This window comes from Corvus hawaiiensis, chromosome 6, assembly GCF_020740725.1.
Source record: "Corvus hawaiiensis isolate bCorHaw1 chromosome 6, bCorHaw1.pri.cur, whole genome shotgun sequence".
Classification (NCBI taxonomy): domain Eukaryota; kingdom Metazoa; phylum Chordata; class Aves; order Passeriformes; family Corvidae; genus Corvus; species Corvus hawaiiensis.
Genome location: NC_063218.1, coordinates 65133598 through 65153816, shown reverse-complemented (window position 1 = coordinate 65153816; position 20219 = coordinate 65133598). Strand labels below are relative to the sequence as shown.

Genomic DNA, 20219 nt, shown 5'->3' with positions numbered 1-20219 from the left:
AGCCCTGGGAGAGGGGCCCTGAGGGCACAGACACGGGGCTTCCCTGTCCCTGCTCAGCCTCGTTCCATTGGTTGGTTTGTGTTCCCTGCGCGGGCAGAAGGACCCTTGGTCCCGTGACTGGAACAGTTCCTGAGCAGAGCTCCGGCCATGCGGCTGGGGAAATAAACATCTCTGAAACAGCTAGCAAGAATCTGTCTGTCCGTATATATTTCCTTTCCACGGGACTCCTGGTTTGATATATGCGTGTTGCAGGATCCCCACTGCAACAGCCGGGCGGGAAACCCGCGGGATGGGATGGCATGGGATGGGATGGGATGGGATGGGATGGGATGGGATGGGATGGGATGGGATGGGATGGGGTGAGGATGGAGGGCCGGGGTGTGGTTGGGGATGGAGAGCAGGAATGAGAATGGGACGGAGATAGGATGGGGAGCAGCTCAGCTCTGCTTCCTTGGGCCTGGGAAAGGTTTGGGCAATGATCCCAGAGCTATTCCTGGAATGTGAATTACTTCTGACAAGCACCCCACCTGCCTCACCAGCACTGCCGGCACAGCCAGCACTGCCAGCATTCCAGTGCCACCAGCACCACCAGCATCCCTCTGCTGCTGGAGGGACCATGACCCTCAGGGAAGAGAAACGAGGAATGGTAGAAGCCTGTCAGGAGAGGGAAGGCAGTCGGAGAATGGGAAATTCTGCAGGGAAGGAGTGTTTCTAACTAGGAGGAAAGGAGGAGCCGTTTGCAAAATTGTTCATGTGCGGCTTCTGACAAAAGCCACTTCATCTGTAGCAAAAAAATGCCAAGACAAATAACGCCCAGGAAGTGGACGTACCTAAAGTCGCAATTTCTGACTCCCCCCGTGACTCCATGGAGCCTGGGGGAGCAACACGAGGACAGGGCACGGGGAGGAGCTGGTGGGACAGCAGTGGCACCTCCTGGTGATCTGGGCACTTTCTCCTTCGTGTTCCTGGCCTGGGAGGAGCCGCTTTAGGATGTGGGATCCCAAAGGAGCAAGGGGAGCCAGGAAGCGCCGCTGATGGGGACAGAGCCCCTGTGCCTGCTGCTGCCCCACACTGAACAGGTCAGTGGAATGTTCTCCTTCCTCCCTGCCCCACCTTCCTCTCCTCCTGCAGCTGCTCTGTGCCTGCCACCCTCTCCCGCTGACCGCAGTGCCCTCCCCAGATACCCCCTCTTTTCCTGTGCATCCTGTCTGTATCTTAATACCAAAATGAGCCAGAATAAACTTTCTAACAGAATGGGAAGCCTGAAGAAGCAGGAATTCTTTACCTGTGCAGGACACACAGGGGGATCTCTCCTTGTTCTGTGTGTGGGGGGAGACTTTACAGCAGGGGTTTTTATCCATTAGAAACACACAGAGGCATTAAGGCGTGGCTCTCTTGTCTGATACATAAACATCCCTTTCCTAGGACTCATCTCCATGCATCCACCTCCTCCTGGGAGTCCTTTCATGATCCTGGAGGTTCATCAGGAGGGGTCTCTGGTGCTCCTATTCACCGAGTGCTGCCATATTAAAGGGTGACCTCGCCTTGAACTTTTCCTTTGGCCATGCGCTGTTGTTTCTTGTGACAGAACTGCCCCAGAACCACTGCAGGCCTCCAGATCTGTTCCTGCACTGCCTCCAGCCACGTTTATCATCCTGTGTGTACACTTTTACATCCTTTTATCTTTTTGGCTGGTTGGTCTTTCAGCAACTGCAGGGGAGCTGAATATTTTTATTTCCTATTTTATTTTATCAGTCTCCTGCCAAACAGACCAACCCTCCCACCTCCCTCTCCCACCCCACCATTCCCACCACCCTCCTCCCCTGCACATCTCACTTCTCTCCACCGAATCCTTCCCGCTGCACGGAGCTGCTGAGGAGCTGCTTGGTCCATCCCTGGATTCTCCAAGCACTGACTGCCCATCCACTCTGACCACAGCCGGGGCCACATCCCAGCGCCTGCCCAGCGTCCATCCATGGAGGTGAGCTCCGTGTTCCCACCTTCTGCCTCACCCATGGGAGAAGCTGATCTGTGTGAGATAGATGTCACCGACATGGCCATACACGGTTTCACGCTGCTCATCAGCCTCTGTGGGGTGGCCGGGAATGCGGCTGTCTTCTGGTTCCTCGGCTTCCACATCAAGAGGGACACCATGAAACCCATCACTGCCTACATCCTTGACCTGGCCATTATCGACTTCCTCTTCCTCATCTTCATGGTCCCCTCTTCCCTGCTTTTCCTGCTGGAGGATTTGTCCTGCTCTGCCATCATGCCCCCAGCATACATTAGCTTCCTTTTCCTCCTGTTCGTGTTGTTCTACAGCGTAGGGCTGTTCCGGCTGACGGCCATCAGCATCGAGAGGTGCAGGTCCATCCTCTGCCCACGTGGGTACTTCTGCCACCTTCCCCAGGACCTGTCATGGGTGGTGGTGAGTGCCCTGCTCTGGGCCCTGTCCATCGCTGTCATCGCTGCCATTTCCGCAGTGACTTCCCTGTGCCAGTCACAGGAACGCGAGCACTGCCGGGGGGCTCTCATCTCCCTGTACATCCTCAGCTTCCTCGTCTTTGCTCCATCCGTGGTCATTTCCAGTGCAATCCTCTTCATCCATTTCAAGGGTAGCTGCCAGCAGCAGCAACTCCAGAGGCTCGACATCATTGTCTTCCTCATTATGCTCCTCACTCTCCCCATTAGTGTCTGGAATTTCCTGCAGCAGCTCGGCTACACCACTGTGTCCTCCCAGGTCATTCTCCTGTTCGCCTGCATGCACAGCACCATCAACCCCTTCATCTACTTCTCTGTAACAAAGAGCTGGAGGCAGCGCTCCATGAAGTCCCTCAGGAAATCCCTCCAGAAGGTCTTCGAGGAGTCAGAAGAAAACACGGCCTGCAGCAGTGATGACACCATGGACATGGGGGCCCTGAGCCCATTGAACCCTTCAACTGCACCGATGGAGGACCAAGGGGCAGTGGCTGAGGGATTCCTTGAGCCACCAGATCAATAAATATCCACGGGATCACCCTCCCGCACTGTATTCCAGCAGGAGAAGGGAGCAGGGGCAGTGCCAAGGACGATGCGGGAGGGAAGCTCTGCAGGGAGCACACTGGAGCATGGCTTTCCTCCTCCCTTCTGGTTTCTAGAACACTGTTCCCCCAAAGGGATCGTGCCCCTCACGACTGTGATCCCAAAAATCCCCCTGGCATGGTTCCTTCGGACAAGCAGCCAGCTGCCCCACCAGCACTGCCAGCATTCCAGTGCCACCAGGACCACCAGCATCCCTCTGCTGCTGGATGGACCGTCACCCCTCAGGGAAGAGAAATGAGGAAAGGTAGAAGCCTGTCAGGAGAGGGAAGGCAGTCGGAGAATGGGACATTCTGCAGGGAAGGAGTGTTTCTAACCAGGAGGAAAAGAGGAGCCATTTTCAAAACTCTTCATGTGGACCTTTTTGACAAAAGTCAATTCCTTTGTGGTAAAGAAAAAAAAAATTCAAGATAGATAACTTCAAGGAAGTGGAGCTCTGACAAAGCCAAAGTTGTAAAACTGGTTTCAACTGCCCTATGACCCCACGGAGCCTTGGGGAAAAAACACGAGGACAGGGCACGGAGAGGAGCTGGTGGGACAGCAGTGGGCACCTCCTGGTGATCTGGGCACTTTCTCCTTCGTGTTCCTGGCCTGGGAGGAGCCGCTTTAGGATGTGGATCCCAAAGGAGCAAGGGGTGCCAGGAAGCACCGCTGATGGGGACAGAGCCCCTGTGCCTGCTGCTGCCCCACACTGAACAGGTCAGTGGAATGTTCTCCTTCCTCCCTGCCCCACCTTCCTCTCCTCCTGCAGCTGCTCTGTGCCTGCCACCCTCTCCCGCTGACCGCAGTGCCCTCCCCAGATACCCCCTCTTTTCCTCTGAATCCTGTCTGTATCTTAATACCCAAGTGAGCCAGAATAAACTTTCTAACAGAATGGGAAGCGTGAGCAAGCAGGAATTCTTTACCTGTGCAGGACACACAGGGGGATCTCTCCTTGTTCTGTGTGTGTGGGGAGACTTTACAGCAGGGGTTTTATCCATTAGAAACACACAGAGGCATTAAGGCGTGGTTCTTGTCTGATATATAAACATCACTGTCCTAGGACTCATCTCCATGCATCCACCTCCTCCTGGGAGTCCTTTCATGATCCTGGAGGTTCATCAGGAGGGCTCTCTGGTGCTCCTATTCACTGAGTGCTGCCTTATTAAAGGTGACCGCGCCTTGAACTTTTCCTTTGGCCATGCGCTGTTGCTTCTTGCGACAGAACTGCCCCAGAACCACTGCAGGCCTCCTGATCTGTTCCTGCACTGCCCCAGCCACGTTTATCATCCTGTGTGCACACTTTTACATCCTTTTATCTTTTTGGCTGGTTGGTCTTTCAGCAACTGCAGGGGAGCTGAATATTTTTATTTCCTATTTTATTTATCAGTCTCCTGCCAAACAGACCAACCCTCCCACCTCCCTCTCCCACCCCACCATTCCCACCACCCTCCTCCCCTGCACATCTCACTTCTCTCCACCGAATCCTTCCCTCTGCAGGGAGCTGCTGAGGAGCTGCTTGGTCCATCCCTGGATTCTCCAAGCACTGACTGCCCATCCACTCTGACCACAGCCGGGGCCACATCCCAGCGCCTGCCCAGCGTCCATCCATGGCGGTGAGCTCCATGTCCCCACCTTCTGCCTCACCCATGGGAGAAGCTGATCTGTGTGAGATAGGTGTCACCGACATGGCCATACACGGTTTCACGCTGCTCATCAGCCTCTGTGGGGTGGCCGGGAATGCGGCTGTCTTCTGGTTCCTCGGCTTCCACATCAAGAGGGACACCATGAAACCCATCACTGCCTACATCCTTGACCTGGCCATTATCGACTTCCTCTTCCTCATCTTCATGGTCCCCTCTTCCCTGCTTTTCCTGCTGGAGGATTTGTCCTGCTCTGCCATCATGCCCCCAGCATACATTAGCTTCCTTTTCCTCCTGTTCGTGTTGTTCTACAGCGTAGGGCTGTTCCGGCTGACGGCCATCAGCATCGAGAGGTGCAGGTCCATCCTCTGCCCACGTGGGTACTTCTGCCACCTTCCCCAGGACCTGTCATGGGTGGTGGTGAGTGCCCTGCTCTGGGCCCTGTCCATCGCTGTCATCGCTGCCATTTCCGCAGTGACTTCCCTGTGCCAGTCACAGGAACGCGAGCACTGCCGGGGGGCTCTCATCTCCCTGTACATCCTCAGCTTCCTCGTCTTTGCTCCATCCGTGGTCATTTCCAGTGCAATCCTCTTCATCCATTTCAAGGGTAGCTGCCAGCAGCAGCAACTCCAGAGGCTCGACATCATTGTCTTCCTCATTATGCTCCTCACTCTCCCCATTAGCGTCTGGAATTTCCTGCAGCAGCTCGGCTACACCACTGTGTCCTCCCAGGTCATTCTCCTGTTCGCCTGCATGCACAGCACCATCAACCCCTTCATCTACTTCTCTGTAACAAAGAGCTGGAGGCAGCGCTCCATGAAGTCCCTCAGGAAATCCCTCCAGAAGGTCTTCGAGGAGTCAGAAGAAAACACGGCCTGCAGCAGTGATGACACCATGGACATGGGGGCCCTGAGCCCATTGAACCCTTCAACTGCACCGATGGAGGACCAAGGGGCAGTGGCTGAGGGATTCCTTGAGCCACCAGATCAATAAATATCCACGGGATCACCCTCCCGCACTGTATTCCAGCAGGAGAAGGGAGCAGGGGCAGTGCCAAGGACGATGCGGGAGGGAAGCTCTGCAGGGAGCACACTGGAGCATGGCTTTCCTCCTCCCTTCTGGTTTCTAGAACACTGTTCCCCCAAAGGGATTGTGCCCCTCACGACTGTGATCCCAAAAATCCCCCTGGCATGGTTCCTTCAGACAAGCAGCCAGCTGCCCCACCAGCACTGCCAGCATTCCAGTGCCACCAGGACCACCAGCATCCCTCTGCTGCTGGATGGACCGTCACCCCTCAGGGAAGAGAAATGAGGAAAGGTAGAAGCCTGTCAGGAGAGGGAAGGCAGTTGGAGAATGGGACATTCTGCAGGGAAGGAGTGTTTCTAACCAGGAGGAAAAGAGGAGCCATTTTCAAAACTCTTCATGTGGACCTTTTTGACAAAAGTCAATTCCTTTGTGGTAAAGAAAAAAAAATCAAGATAGATAACTTCAAGGAAGTGGAGCTCTGACAAAGCCAAAGTTGTAAAACTGGTTTCAACTGCCCTATGACCCCACGGAGCCTTGGGGAGCAACACGAGGACAGGGCACGGGGAGGAGCTGGTGGGACAGCAGTGGCACCTCCTGGTGATCTGGGCACTTTCTCCTTCGTGTTCCTGGCCTGGGAGGAGCCGCTTTAGGATGTGGATCCCAAAGGAGCAAGGGGAGCCAGGAAGCGCCGCTGATGGGGACAGAGCCCCTGTGCCTGCTGCTGCCCCACACTGAACAGGTCAGTGGAATGTTCTCCTTCCTCCCTGCCCCACCTTCCTCTCCTCCTGCAGCTGCTCTGTGCCTGCCACCCTCTCCCGGTGACCGCAGTGCCCTCCCCAGATACCCCCTCTTTTCCTGTGCATCCTGTCTGTATCTTAATACCGAAATGAGCCAGAATAAACTTTCTAACAGAATGGGAAGCGTGAGCAAGCAGGAATTCTTTACCTGTGCAGGACACACAGGGGGATCTCTCCTTGTTCTGTGTGTGTGGGGAGACTTTACAGCAGGGGTTTTATCCATTAGAAACACACAGAGGCATTAAGGCGTGGCTCTTGTCTGATACATAAACATCACTTTCCTAGGACTCATCTCCATGCATCCACCTCCTCCTGGGAGTCCTTTCATGATCCTGGAGGTTCATCAGGAGGGCTCTCTGGTGCTCCTATTCACTGAGTGCTGCCTTATTAAAGGTGACCTCGCCTTGAACTTTTCCTTTGGCCATGCGCTGTTGCTTCTTGCGACAGAACTGCCCCAGAACCACTGCAGGCCTCCTGATCTGTTCCTGCACTGCCTCCAGCCACGTTTATCATCCTGTGTGCACACTTTTACATCCTTTTATCTTTTTGGCTGGTTGGTCTTTCAGCAACTGCAGGGGAGCTGAATATTTTTATTTCCTATTTTATTTATCAGTCTCCTGCCAAACAGACCAACCCTCCCACCTCCCTCTCCCACTCCACCATTCCCACCACCCTCCTCCCCTGCACATCTCACTTCTCTCCACCGAATCCTTCCCTCTGCAGGGAGCTGCTGAGGAGCCGCTTGGTCCATCCCTGGATTCTCCAAGCACTGACTGCCCATCCACTCTGACCACAGCCGGGGCCACATCCCAGCGCCTGCCCAGTGTCCATCCATGGAGGTGAGCTCCGTGTTCCCACCTTCGGCCTCACCCACCGAAGGAGATGATCCATGTGAGACAGATGTCACCAGCGTGGCCATACACAGTGTGACACTGCTCATCTGCCTCTGTGGGCTGGCTGGGAACGGGGCTGTCCTCCGGCTCATGGTCATGACCGGCAGTGCTCTCTTCATTTTTAGCCTGGCTGTCGCTGACTTCTTCTTCCTCCTCTTCGCGCTCCCCTCCGCCCTGCTCTTCCTGCTGGAGGACGTGTCCTGCTCTCCTATCATGCCCCTGATGTACCTGAGTTTCCTTTTCCAGCTGTCCATGGTCTCCTACTACTGGGGGCTGTTCCGGCTGACAGATGTCAGCGCCGTATCAGACATGGACAGCCTCTGCCTGCTCTGCTGCCGCTGTGACCTTCCCCTGCGCCTGCTGTGGGTGGTGTACAGGGTCCAATTCTGGGCCTTCTTCGCTCTCATCACTGCCATTCCCACGGTGACATTCCTGTGCCCATCACACAAGCAGGAGCACTGCCGGGTGGCTCTCATCTTCATGTTCGCTCTCATCCTGCTCGTCTGTGGTGCACCCATGGTCATTTCCACATCAATCATTTTCATCAAGGCCAAGAGTGGCTCCCAGCAGCAGCAACCCAAGAGGCGTGACATCGTTGTCTTCCTCGTTGCGCTCTTCACTCTCCTCCAGAGCCTCTGGAATATCCTGCAGCAGCTCGGTTACACCGGTGTGTCAAGACAGGTTGTTTTCCTGCTTGCCTGCATCCACAGCACCATCAAACCCATAATCTACTTCTTGGCAGGGATGTACAAGAGGCCCTGCTCTGTGAGATCCCTCAGGAATTCTCTCCGGAGGTTCTTTGAGGATCCAGAAGAAAACACTCCCAGCAGCAATGCTGTGGCCAAGGACTCGGTGATCTGAGCCTGTTGATCCCTTCCCCTGCACTGCTGAAGGACCCCAGGACAGTGACTGAGGGATTCCTTGAGCCAACTGATCCATAAATATCCACGGGATCACCCTCCCTGTGCTGGTGTAATCCCGCAGGAGAAAGGAGCAGGGGCAGTGCCAAGGGCAATGTGGGAGGGAAGCTCCACCAGGAGCACATTGGAGCATGGATTTCCTCCTCCCTCCCGGCTCCACGTGGCTCCAAGCAGTGCAGCCGGGCTCAGTCCTGTTCCCTGGCTCTATTCCCCATGGAATGACCCTCACTGCCTCTGCGCCCCAGGGAATAAACTCCGTTTCCTTTGGCTCAGCAGATGAGTTTCATGGCGTTTTGAGGGATCTCTTTCCCGGACAGGGTGGGACAGGTTAAGCCCTGGGGACACAGCCAGCACGGGGCAGCGGTGATTCCCCAAATCTCTGCGGGGCTGGTGCCTCTGGATGGCAGGAGAGGGCTCGGGATGGCACGGAGCATCCTTCCCCTTCTGGCCGGCAGAGCCGGCCCTGCATTCCCAGTGATGGCAAGAGACACCAGGTAGGGCTGCAGAGCTGGGCAGGGACAGCAACATTCCCTTCCTCTTGGAGTGGGAATTTGTCACATTCCTTCATTCCAGAATGAAATCATTCTGAGTAAAGTGCAGGCTCAGAGGTGAACTCCACTGAACTCTTGTGCCTGTGACCAAAACCCGCTGGAAATGTGGAAATTGACGTCACCAGGAGCTTGGACCATTGGATTGCACAGAAATTAGGGGGTTGTGCTGCTGTCCTGCACAACGGGGCCGTCCTCTGGTTCCCCAGCATCCATGTCCAAGGAAGCCCTTCAGCACCTCCATCCTGAACCTGGCCACCCTCAGGAGGAGCTGAACAGCGACTCTGCACAGCAGCTTCAGCCACAATCCAGGCTGTGCTGGTCTTTGCCATTTTGGTACCACCCCTACATGAAATTGGCATTTATTGCTTTTGTTTCATCCCAACGTGGGAACTCTGACCCCAGAATGTGGTGAATGAATAATATCTGGGCTTTGCTGCAGAGCCTGTCCCTGCTGAACAGTGTCCAAAAGGGCTCCTTTCCTTCTTTTTTCCCACTCTAAAGTCCCTGCCTTGTCTGAGGAGGGCAGGTGCCTGTCTCACAGCAGAGCCCTTCCTAAGGCTGCTGCCTGCCGTGGTTGGGATGATGCTGACAGTGCCAAGAGCTCCTCATCCCTCCTGGGAGAGAGCTGGGCAGCAGCCCCATCTCTTACTCGGGGGGAAGTTGTCCCTCCTTTTCCCATGGCCTCAAATCCAGGGGAAACCAACGTTCCACTGCTTCTGGAAAGGGAAGTGAGAGGGAAAGCCGTGGGGGGTGAGTCAGGCTTTGGAGACACACGTGAGGTGAAACATCCTAAAAAGCATTTATTAACAGAGTTGTTAATAATGAAGAGAGCAGAGCAACTCCCACATCTGGGAGGGTTTTTCTCTCCGTGTCTCCCATTTTCCTGTCCATTGGAAAGGAGAAACTTTCCGAGGTACAACCTCTTGTCCAGGAAAGAACCACTCAGCCAGGGATTATCTCCCAAGGCAAGTGCAGAAGGAGCTGTCTTGGTTTGAAAGACAAGGAGAGAATCTCCCTTGGAATGGAGAATATGACCCCCTTCCCTCCGAATGATTATAACTTTGAAATGAAGGGGCTTTCAGGCAAAGCTATGGGAGAAGGAATCACAGTCCTTCACTGGCATGTGTGTGTGTAACAGGGAAACAAACACCAGCAATGGCAGCCACAGGTAACAAAGGGAAAAGGAGCAGCAAACCCGCTGACCTCACAGTGCCTCCTGGAGCATGGATATTCCCATGGAGAGCTGCCTATTTAACACCAGCTGTGTCAGGAACCAGCAGAGCTTCCAGGGAAGCTCAGCAGGGTCAGGGCAAGGACAGGTCTATGTTCCATAGAATTTGCTGTTTGTAACCCTCATCCCCCAGCCCCCTCAATGTCCCTGGGGGCACCTGACAGAGTTCCCTGGAATTCAGCTGCCTGCACCCCCCGAGCTCGGGCTCCAGGCGATATCTTAAAGCAGGAGAAGGTGCTGGCATTATCCCGCTCCCCATCCCGTTCCCCCGTTCCCCATCCCGTTCTCCCGCTCCTCGCTCACCGCCCGGGCCCGTCCATTCCCGCCCGCCCCAACCGCTCCCGCCGATTCGAACTGACCGCGCGCAGCCCCGCCACGCCTCCCCATTGGCCAGAGCTCGGCCCGCCCCGCCTCCCCATTGGCCAGAGCTCGGCCCGCCGCGCCTCCCCATTGGCCAGATCTCGGCCCGCCACGCCTCCCCATTGGCCAGACCTCGGCCCGCCGCGCCTCCCCATTGGCCAGACCTCGGCCCGCCCCGCCTCCCCATTGGCCAGACCTCGGCCCGCCCCGGCCTCCCCATTAATCTGTGGCCCCGTCAATCACGCGGCAAACCCCGCCCCACCGCCCGCAGGCGCTGTTGCCGTGGCGGCCGCTGGAATGCGGCCCGGGCGCATCCCCAAGGGAAAAGGAGGCACAAAATGAGGAATTGGGAAGTAGGAGGGCAAGGCTGCGCAGCGCCCGCGGCCCCCCGAGAGCGAGGAGCAGCCCCCGCTCCTCTGAGGGCCCATCTCTGCCCCCTGTCCATGTGCAGTGCCCGGGGAAGAGCAGAGTCTGGGATCAAAGAACCGCCCAGTCCCCCACAGCAAGGAAAGCCCGGCACCCCGGTGTTTCAGGGGCACACAAAGGGCTGTGCAGGGCAGGGAAGGACCAGCAGGACCTTTCTCCTCCTCAGCCCCCGCTCCAAGGCGCAGCAGCCCCAGCTGTGAGCGGCCAGGATGAGGAGGGGGCGGCTCCTGCCAGAGGCCGCTCCCAGAGGGTTCCCCGGGCACAGCTGTGCAGGGAGCTGCTGGTCCAGAGGGGCAATGGGGGCATCCCGAGTGTCCCTCCAGGGACAATGGTCGGAGCACGCGGCAGGAGCTGGGGAGCAGCCGGAGGCACCTGGGCACAGAGCACTGCTCCCAGAAAATGCCCAGGGAAAACCCCTCGTGCCAAGGGGCAGCACCTGAGCAGGCAGGGCAGCACGTGGGGTCCCAGGGAAACATTCCACTTTCCCCTTTCATCTTGGCAGCCCTTCCCCAGTGCCCCCAGAAAAAAAGGGGGGTTATGAGGAGAAAAGGGATTTAAACGGAGGGAGAAAGATTCCTTTTCTGTAATTGTCTGTGTTTAAATTGAGGGGGAATCCCCTTCCTCTGCAATTTTAAGGGTATCACTTGAAGGAAACCCTGCCTTTTCCATGCTCTTAGGGGTATCACTTGACAGGGAATCCCCATTTTCCATTGTTCTCCAGTTTTAATAGAAAGGAAAAACCTTGAGGATGCTATTTTATGGGTTGGAATTGAGCATAACTCCCCCATTTTCATCATCCCATGGTTTAAATTGAGGGAAAAGCCCTGCTGTCCCTCCTTTTTAAGGGTTTGAATGGAGGGGGAAATAAACCCTTTTTCCATCACTGGAGAGACCTGAACTCAGGAAAGCCACTCTTTTTTCCAGTATTTTAGGGGACTCAGAGGAGAGAGAACCCATTTATTGCCATGGCATCTATTTAAGTAGAGACAAACGCTCCCTAGTCCCTCATTTTAAGGGGTTCAGTTGAAGGAAGCGCCCCCTTTTTCAGCATTTTAAGAATTTAAATCTGTACTTCAGGACACTTCTAGCTGGGTACTGGCACCCAATCTCTCACAAGGGAGCGAGCCCAGCACACACAAAACCCTCCTGCTGCCAGAGAGCCCATTTTTTTTTTTTAGTTTTATTTATAGTGAATACAGCCCTAATTAGAGGCCCCAACAGGAGTTACACCATGTAAATTATTACTATTCTTCTCCACCCTCCATAGTCCTGTATGGAGTACTACCCAATAGTTACTAATGACCAATTACAGAACTTAACAAGGGATCATGCAACTCATGTGTCTACGCAGCCAAAACAAGAAGCTTTTTTACCCTTTCAGTGGATGCAGCTGTAGTAAAACAGAAAGCATCTACGGAGCCCTTTACTCACCTGGAATTTAAGGCAGAGCAGCCAAACAGCTGCAGCTCCTCTCAGAGCTTCCATCCCTTATGGTAAAATTGCCTCCTCCCTTTTCCCGGGCGTGGTGAGAGCGAGAGGGGCCCGGCCAGGGGTCTATTAACCCCAGCCCTGGGGCCCAGGAGCTCCTTGTGTTTGTGGGCTGGGGTGGGGGAAGAGTTCTTCTGTTCTTTTAATGAAGGTGCTCTTTCAGGTTGTGTTGGCTGTTTTTAAGGAGGTGCTTTTGGCATCTAAAGCAGCAGAGGCTTTGGAGACACCATGAAGAAGATGGCATTGAGTGCAGGGAGTATTTAAGCTCATGGTTTTGGGTTGAGTGTTCAGGGGTGGTAAGGTGCTTCTGTAATTTCCTGTTTGGTTTTTTTGTTGTTGTTGTTGTTGTTAGGAGCATTGCAACTTCTTGATATTGCAGATTGTGTCAAGTATGGTACTTCAAATTTTTCAGCAGCTTCATTGTGCCACAAGAGGAACCTGCCCTGTGTTAGAGATGATGTCTGAGCTGGAGGCTTCTGATAGGTAAGTTGAGGATTGCAACTGTGAGAGGGATCATGAGCAGGGTATCAAGTTAGGAAGTGCTAGGAGAGGTTTTGAAAGTAGTGTGGTGGGAAATGGTGTCTATTCAGGGGCCTTGTCAGGCTTTCCTGCAAGCACAGCAGATGCATTTATGTGTTTTAAGGCACACAGATGCACCCACTGTGCTCACAGAAACACCACATAACTCTTGCTAACCCAGGTGTCCATTATAATGATGGCCACAACCTTTGTCTTGGGATGAAGAGGGATGCTCAAGGACGTGGGTGCACTTAGGACAGATGGTCAGTAGCTGACTTGTTGGGGTTTGGCTACTAAACTCAGGCATTGATTTTGGCTTTCTTTATTGTAGCTGATGAAGAGGCTAACCCAGCCATCACGGGGCCTTCTGCGACAGCTGAGGTGGACTCGTTTTGTGTCCAGTGTGGATTCATGTCACCAGTCATCCAAAAGCTAAGTTGGAGGCTGGGATCCAGAGGTGGGAGGATAGCAGGTTGGAAATTGCCAGGAGGGATTTAAAAATTAGCATAGGGGAAAGGGATGCCCTTTAAGGGGCCTCTTAAGCCAGCTGAAAGGAGTGGCTCTATTTGTGAACAGACCATAGGGTGTGCAGGACAGAGCAGTTCCAGCCTGTGTTGTGTTGTCCAGTGTGTCTTCTGTGTCTTTGTTCTCCCTTGGATCAGATCTCGGAGGCCTTTTCCCCTCAGGGGGCTTATTGCAAGTGTCAGCCATCATCTCCAGGTGCTTAAACATTCACTCTTGTCGGCACGATGCCGATCTCGTTTGTTCTTTTACGGTGGGCTTGGCTGTGTCTTGGCATCCCAAATCAGAAGTACCGAGTCAGGTGTCTTTTGAGGCCTTGTTCCCGGCTGTACTGCCATCCATCCTTTCCAGCCGTGAGCTGTAATGCCCTGGGGCTTGTAAGATTGTCAGGATATGGGAGCATTCTGAATGTGGCACTGTCTCACAGCCATCTTGATCATTGTGACTGACAGCTCTTAGAACAGGTCACTGTTCCAGTCTTTTCTTCTGCTCCTGAGAGCCTCCTGTGTCCACGGTTGCCATACCATTGGTCATCTCTTTTGGCATCGTGTCGATCCTTGCTGTTGTTCTTCTTGCTGAGAGCTTTTTTAATCATCCTTGTGTCACACTGTAGCATCATGTGTTGTTTGTGTTTGGAACTGCTCTGTCCTGTGGAGTAGAGTGGGGGGTAGGTGGAGTGGGGTATGGGCACCAGGGGACCCGTGGGCAGGATGAGTACCAGCAATGGAGATGAGCATTGATTCCAGCACAGAACTGGGTGCTACTGGAGTTGCTGTATTAGTGATGGAACTGTAAGCATTTTTTTGTGTGTTTTACAGGTGGTCTGTAGCATTCAAACTGCTGGTCCAATGTGACAGAGACCCTTGCAGCAAGAGGTCACGGTTGAACGGTTTTGGATGGAAACTCCCCCGGCAATGTGACACTTTTGGACCCTGTGTGGGCACGTGCCTTTCTGTTTTGTTTTGCCCCTTCTCCCCCTGGGAAGGTTGGTCATTGCTTGGCTTTTCAGGGGTGGTATAAACAGTGGCTGTGTTACAGGGTTGTCCTCTGTCTTTCTTTCTAGGAAGTGAAGCCAGATAGCAGCAGTCAAGGTCAAGTGAGCAAGGTGAGCAGTGACTGGTGGACAGAACCAGTTGTTATTGCTTGGGTGCCAAATTCTGGTGCAGCTCTAAGCATCCATTTGTGTGTTCCAGGTGTTCCACTTGTATTTTGCCTACCAGGGCTGAGCCCCCTTGCTGACCAGCTGACAGAGCTGGTTTGGCACCCTCGAGTTGCTCTTGCGAGCCCTCTGGAAGTATTACAGGAATCTGTGATGAAGCTGTTACCTTTTCCATTTGGAGGTGCTCTCTGGGTAGCCTTCAGCAATGGTTGAGGATTTGCAGCAAGTCGGGGAGGTGGGGAGGAGGAGCGAGGTCCCACTCAGGTTTCAGCAGTGCCACGGAACCTTGTCTCCTCTTAACTCAGGTGTGCCCTGCGACGACGGCATCGGCCTCTGAGTGTGGCCGGAGCAGGCGGGCCGAGGACCCGGGCATTCTTAGGAGATGGTGAGTAGTGGAATTGTTGGGATTTGGCTGATGTGCTGTTCAGCTCATGCACTGATGTTTGGTTTTCTTTCCTGTAGCCAACTAAGGGAGAACAGCCCACTGAGGGCAGGACCTTCCCAGATGGCGAGGCGGCCGTCTTTTGCACCCGACGTGGATTCACATCCCCAGACATCCGAGAGATAAGTCGAGGGCTACACCCCACAGAGGGGATGAAAGCAGGGTACTGGGTCGGGACTCATCAGGAGGGGTTTTTGAATAAGCTTTGGAGTCGGGGATGTCTGAGAAAGAGCCCCTTAGGCCACGTAAAGGGGAAGTCTCACTTTTGATCACAACGCTGAGGTGCGCAGGGCAGAGCAGTCCCAGTGCGTGTCGTGTCACTTGTCTATTGTGTGTTCTGTGTCTTTTGGGCATCTTGTGTTGGATGTCTTTTGCCTTACCCCTTTGAGGGGATTATCCAAAATGCCAGGCATCATCCTTAGCATCTCCAATTCCACATTCCTCGGCCCGGTGCCGGTACCGTTGAACCTTTGACCCGCGAGCTCGGACTCCATCGGAATCGCATCTCTCTTTAGAAGCGTTGAGTCAGACGTCTTTTATGGTCTTGTTCTGAGCTGTATCAGCAGCTGTGCATCACAGTGATCCATTAGAGTGGATTAGGACTTGTAAGGATGTGGAGATAGATAGAGGATGCTGATGGTGCAGTTCTCAGGCATCCATCTTTGTGGTTTTGCCAGGTGGCTCCTGGAATGAATCCTTCTGTTGGCATCTTCTTCTGCCCGGGTTCTTCGAGCCTCATTGGCTCATTGTTGGTCTTGCCTAGGTCATCTCCTTCTGCCTTCTCTCGGTCCCTGTGGTCATTCTTCTTGCTGAGAGTTTTCTCTCCTTGTTGCATCCCGTCATTTGTCATCTCCTGCATGACAGGCCTCTGTGTGTGCTTGGCCTGGAGCTGCTCTGCCCTGCTGCATAGTCTGGGGTGTGGGTGTAATGGGACTAAGACTGTACTGTTCATTTCTCGATGGATGGTATTCCTAGGTTGATGCAGGATGGCTGGAGCTGTTAAGTTACCATGCAGCACCTTGACTTGTGTAATAACTTTCTTTCAGAGGCAGACGGATTAAATCCCTGGCAGAGTGCCCCATACCAGGTGAGGGGGTTCCCATGGGAAGGTCAGTCACTGTCTTTGCAGGGGCATTGTAAATGGTGACTGTTACAGCCTTGTTCCATGTCTTTTTTTTTTTTTTTTTTTTTTTTTCCCAGGAAGTAATGCTGGATATTGGCAGTCAAGGTTGATGGAGTGAGGTGAGCAGTGAGCGGTGGACAAAATGAGTTGTTACGGCCTTGGTGTTTCAATTTTTGGTGCAGCTCTAAGCATCCATTGTTGTTTGTGTGTTTTAGGTGGTCCACTTGCAGGATGTCCTGGCCCTGGATGCTGGAGGGTGCAAGCCTAAGGTATAGGTGTGGTGTACTTCAGTCGGAGCAGGGAGGCTGTGGTTTCACAGTCTCTCAGCATGTTTCGTGTGGTTTTGCTTTGCTTCTCTGCAGGTGCTGCTGCCGCCCTGGGCGTGCCAAGGGCCAGAGGCGAGCAGGTGAGTTGGCATTTAGGTGGGGTGGCTGATAGGCCAGCGGTCTATGGCAGCGTGCTGAGCGTGTCCCTTTTCATTGTGCAGGTTTGTCCTGGCCACCTCCAGAGTCAGATCAAGATTTGAGGTGAGCCGGGGCAGTGGTGTGGAGTAGCCCGGGGATGCTCTTGTTGAGGGCAACAGTGATGTTTTCTATTTTGTTGTCTTAGGTACCGTGAGCAGGTGTGGAGCTGAAGTTTGGAGAGAGCAGGTAAGCGATGAGCCTCGGCAGTTTCGAGGGAGGGGGCCTCGTGGAAGGGGTCTCTTTTGGCGTGTGTTGTCAGAGGCTGAATTTTCTCCTTGTTCTCCATCTTTCACAGCTGCCAGAGCGGACCGTGGGGAATGTGTTGACATTTGTGGTGCTGATGCATTTTTTCTGTTCAGGATGGATTTTGCCTGCTTGTCTTCAGAGAGCTAAGTGTTGGGAGCTGTGGTTGGGAGAAGGGAAAAACCTTTGGAGTTCCAGGAGGCAATTGGAAGTTAGCTTAGAGGAGGGGGCTGTTGTGGGAGGGCCCCTTGGAAGCAAAGGGAGAGGGTTTCTCCTCAGCATCACCCGAGCCTTTGCTGGGCAGGGCAGTTCCAACCCATCTCTGTGTTGTCATGAGCTTCGTGTCATCGGCCTTTGAGTCTCGCCATCATCGTGGATCTTTTTGCCCGAGGAGCTCGCCTTCGGGTCTGGCACGATTGCCACGGTCTCCATTTTACCTCCTCGCTGGCGTAGCCGCCCACAGGCATCTTGGCCACTTGCTGGTTGGTCACGTTTTGCAACGTCACTTCAGCCTTTGATGGCAGAGTCCTTCCCTAGGGATCCCTTTGTATCACCTGGCAGTCATTGCCTCGTTCTCTAGGCCTGCCGAGCTTCTCAAGCATCCTCTTAGCAGCTTTGGCACTGGCTTCTTGGAAGGAGTTACGTTTCACTGTCGCGTGCTGCTGCCATAGAGCCTTCTTTCCTTCGGCATCGCCAGCCTCTGGCTCATCTTGCTCTAGGAATCTTGTGCCCATTGCTGGGCAGGTTCAGCTCGTGCCTGTGTTATGTCATTTGTGTCCATGTTCTGTAGTTTGTGTCCATCCTCTCCTGTGTCACAGGGCTTTGTTACGTCTCGGTGCTTTATCGGCCTCGTTCTGGGCCGTAGCGGCAGCGGGGGTCTCTGCTCGCGTCCTTTCCCGGATCGGGCTCATTCCGGCATCTTTACAGTTTTGCTTTTGGAGACCAGAAGAAGTACACAAGATGTTCTCATCCATCTTCCTTCTCACTTTTGGTAGTATCTTCTTTTCCTGGGCCATGGACTTCTCTATGAAGTGTATTAGACCCTCCTCACTGTGGTAGTGCCATAGGTTCCATTGCCTCAAAGCATGTCGAGCTCAAGAATTTATCTTCTGAGAGTTATCTCAAGTCCTCGTGTCATCTTTGCTTCTATTTGGTGTGCTTACACTTGGAGTTGCCCTGCCCTGGCACGTAGAGTCGTGGCTGGGTTGAACAGTTGTAAAACTCTGTGGTTCATCTCTTGTCTGTGGGGTTTTGTGTAGAAAACTTATGGGCCTGGTGGATGGGGATAACTCCGAGCTGTCAGCTCCTTGTAGACTGCCTCATGTTGTCTTGCAGGTCCCCAAGGTCGATTCCGATCCCTGCAGTCACCGATGCTACCGCTTTTCCCACAGTCTGCCCTTCCAGGTCATGGAGCAGCAGTTGGAAGATGTGTTGATGTGTCTTTGTCAGTGGAGTGTTGTGAGTAAGGGCTGCAGTCAGTGTGTGAGCTGAAGAAGGGGTGTCTGTCTGTGTGTGTGTGTGTCTGTCTGTGTGTGCGTGTGTCAGTCTGTGAGAGCGTGTGTGTTGACTGGTTCTAACCTTGTGTGTGTGATTTTTGCCTTTCAAGTTTTTCAACTAATTTTTAACTTTATAATAAGAAAACACCCAGCTGTGAGCTTTTGTTTTCCCCCATCTGGGTTTTGTTTTTCCTTGGTCCCATCCTGTCTGTGAGGCGATGTTCATCGCCAAGGTTTGGGTGCAGCCAAACAAAGAGCCTCCGTAACAGGGTGGAGAGTACACAGTGGAGGTTAGGAATACAGGGAAAAGGTGCACCAGCCCTTACACCACCCCTAACAGCACCATTTTCCCCCTAGCGTCAGCACAGTGCAGTAACCCTGGTGCTGCCTTTTCCTGGTCTTAAAATCAAGAGTCAGACATGGTTAGAAGGAGAAAAGGGATTTTACCTTGGTATTTATTGTAAGGACCCTTAGGTGCACACGTTCAGGTCATATGCATCGAGATGCACCCCCCCTGAGTCTGTCTTTTTTCCCCCCAACATCGGGTATAACATTATAGGTTTTACTAATTAGCAGATCTATCAAAGATTCCCCAATGAGAGGCTCAAGTGAGCCCCCCTCCCCAAGGAACCTTCCCCTGGATGGTTCTATCTTGGTTTACAGAATGTGTTCTGGAGAGGACCTTGGGGTCTGGGGCACACTGGTCCCTGGCTACGAAGCTTCTAAAATGTTGAGTCTCTCAGCTTGACAAACAAGTCTAAGAATGTAGGCAAAAAGCACTAGGAATACAGAAGTTGTAAAAAGGTATAACAGGGGTATAAAAGAAAAGGCAAAAATCTTCATGGCATCATTTCCCCCCTTTTAGAGACTAACAAAACTCTATCTTGTCTAGTCTCTACTCTACTCTGTTCTTTACCCACAGAACCGGTTTACACAACCAGCTGCTCCACAGGAAATTACACGGATAATAACTACAATGACAGCTATTATGAATATTTCTTTTACCCAGGCCCAGTTTGGTAACCATGAGGTAAGGGTCTCAAAAATATGATCAAATTTTAAGGTGTTATTTCTAGAAGCTACTTCATGTAGAATTTGAGTTCCCTCCCAAATTTCATCCAAATCTTTCTTAATTCTTCCACTTTGGTCCACATACGAACAACACGAGGTATTGACAATAGCACATACACCTCCTTGTGCAGCAAGTATGAAATTGAGAGCTATCCTGTTTTGCATAACTGCATGGGACAGTCAACTTGCTCCTGTAAGGCTGAAATTGCAGCTGCAGTGTGCTGCTCAATACATTCAATGACAGCTGAGATGTTTACAATTGCTCTCTCCAGTTCAACTACTCCATAAGCGGGTACAAGGGCTCTGATTATGCTATGAAAAAGTGTGGGACGTTCAATGAGGAGATTAAGAGATCTTTTTCTCCTCTCATTTGGTTTTTCAAGATGGTCAAATATTGCTATATTTGGGACCACAGCCCCGATAGCACAAGCCTGGTCTTTGTTCACGGGCATAACTTTCCAGGCCTTATCACCCCATATCCAATACAACCCCGTCCCAAAGGGCTGAGCCAGTCTCCACCCTGTCACTTTCATCTTTGCTGCAATTCTTGGGTCTGTTATTTCCCTGAAATGGGTCTGATGACAATATGAAGGAAGAACAGCTTTTCCTGTGGCGTTTACAATTGCACAAGGAACCTTATAGTTTGCATGCTCCACCAGGCCCCTCACGGTAATGGGGGGCAGAAGGGTGCCCCATTAATTGGTTCCCACGTTTCCGTGCGGTTCTCTTCCCTTAAAATGCCAATCAATGGCCAGTGACCCTTCCCATCTAGGGGTGGTAACTGAGTA

The 20219-nt window shown here is 53.1% G+C and overlaps 3 protein-coding genes and 1 long non-coding RNA gene across 4 annotated transcripts in view; 3 read left to right on the top strand and 1 right to left on the bottom strand.

Annotated features, from left to right (window-relative positions):
* LOC125327704 overlaps positions 1-20219 on the bottom strand; it is a 95335-nt gene that overhangs the window by 12913 nt on the left and 62203 nt on the right. The window lies entirely within an intron of this gene.
* LOC125327356 (mas-related G-protein coupled receptor member H-like) lies at positions 1844-8611 on the top strand. The gene is made up of 2 exons (XM_048306797.1): positions 1844-1981; positions 7363-8611. Exons 1-2 carry the CDS (start codon positions 1976-1978, stop codon positions 8275-8277), a joined length of 921 nt encoding a protein of 306 aa, XP_048162754.1. The 5' UTR covers positions 1844-1975; the 3' UTR covers positions 8278-8611.
* On the top strand, positions 3000-7356 carry LOC125327335 (mas-related G-protein coupled receptor member H-like). Its single transcript, XM_048306774.1, has 3 exons — positions 3000-3777; positions 4558-6465; positions 7247-7356. Exon 2 carries the CDS (start codon positions 4668-4670, stop codon positions 5691-5693), a length of 1026 nt encoding a protein of 341 aa, XP_048162731.1. The 5' UTR covers positions 3000-3777; positions 4558-4667; the 3' UTR covers positions 5694-6465; positions 7247-7356.
* On the top strand, positions 13394-16553 carry LOC125327425. The gene is made up of 9 exons (XR_007204240.1): positions 13394-14418; positions 14497-14538; positions 14627-14773; positions 14898-14977; positions 15055-15127; positions 16083-16143; positions 16235-16276; positions 16373-16426; positions 16520-16553. It is a non-coding gene; the product is annotated as an uncharacterized LOC125327425 (long non-coding RNA).

Excerpts from the sequence above, each read along its gene's own strand:
- LOC125327335 (XM_048306774.1), top strand. The coding sequence starts at position 4,668 with ATGGCGGTGAGCTCCATGTCCCCACCTTCTGCCTCACCCATGGGAGAA.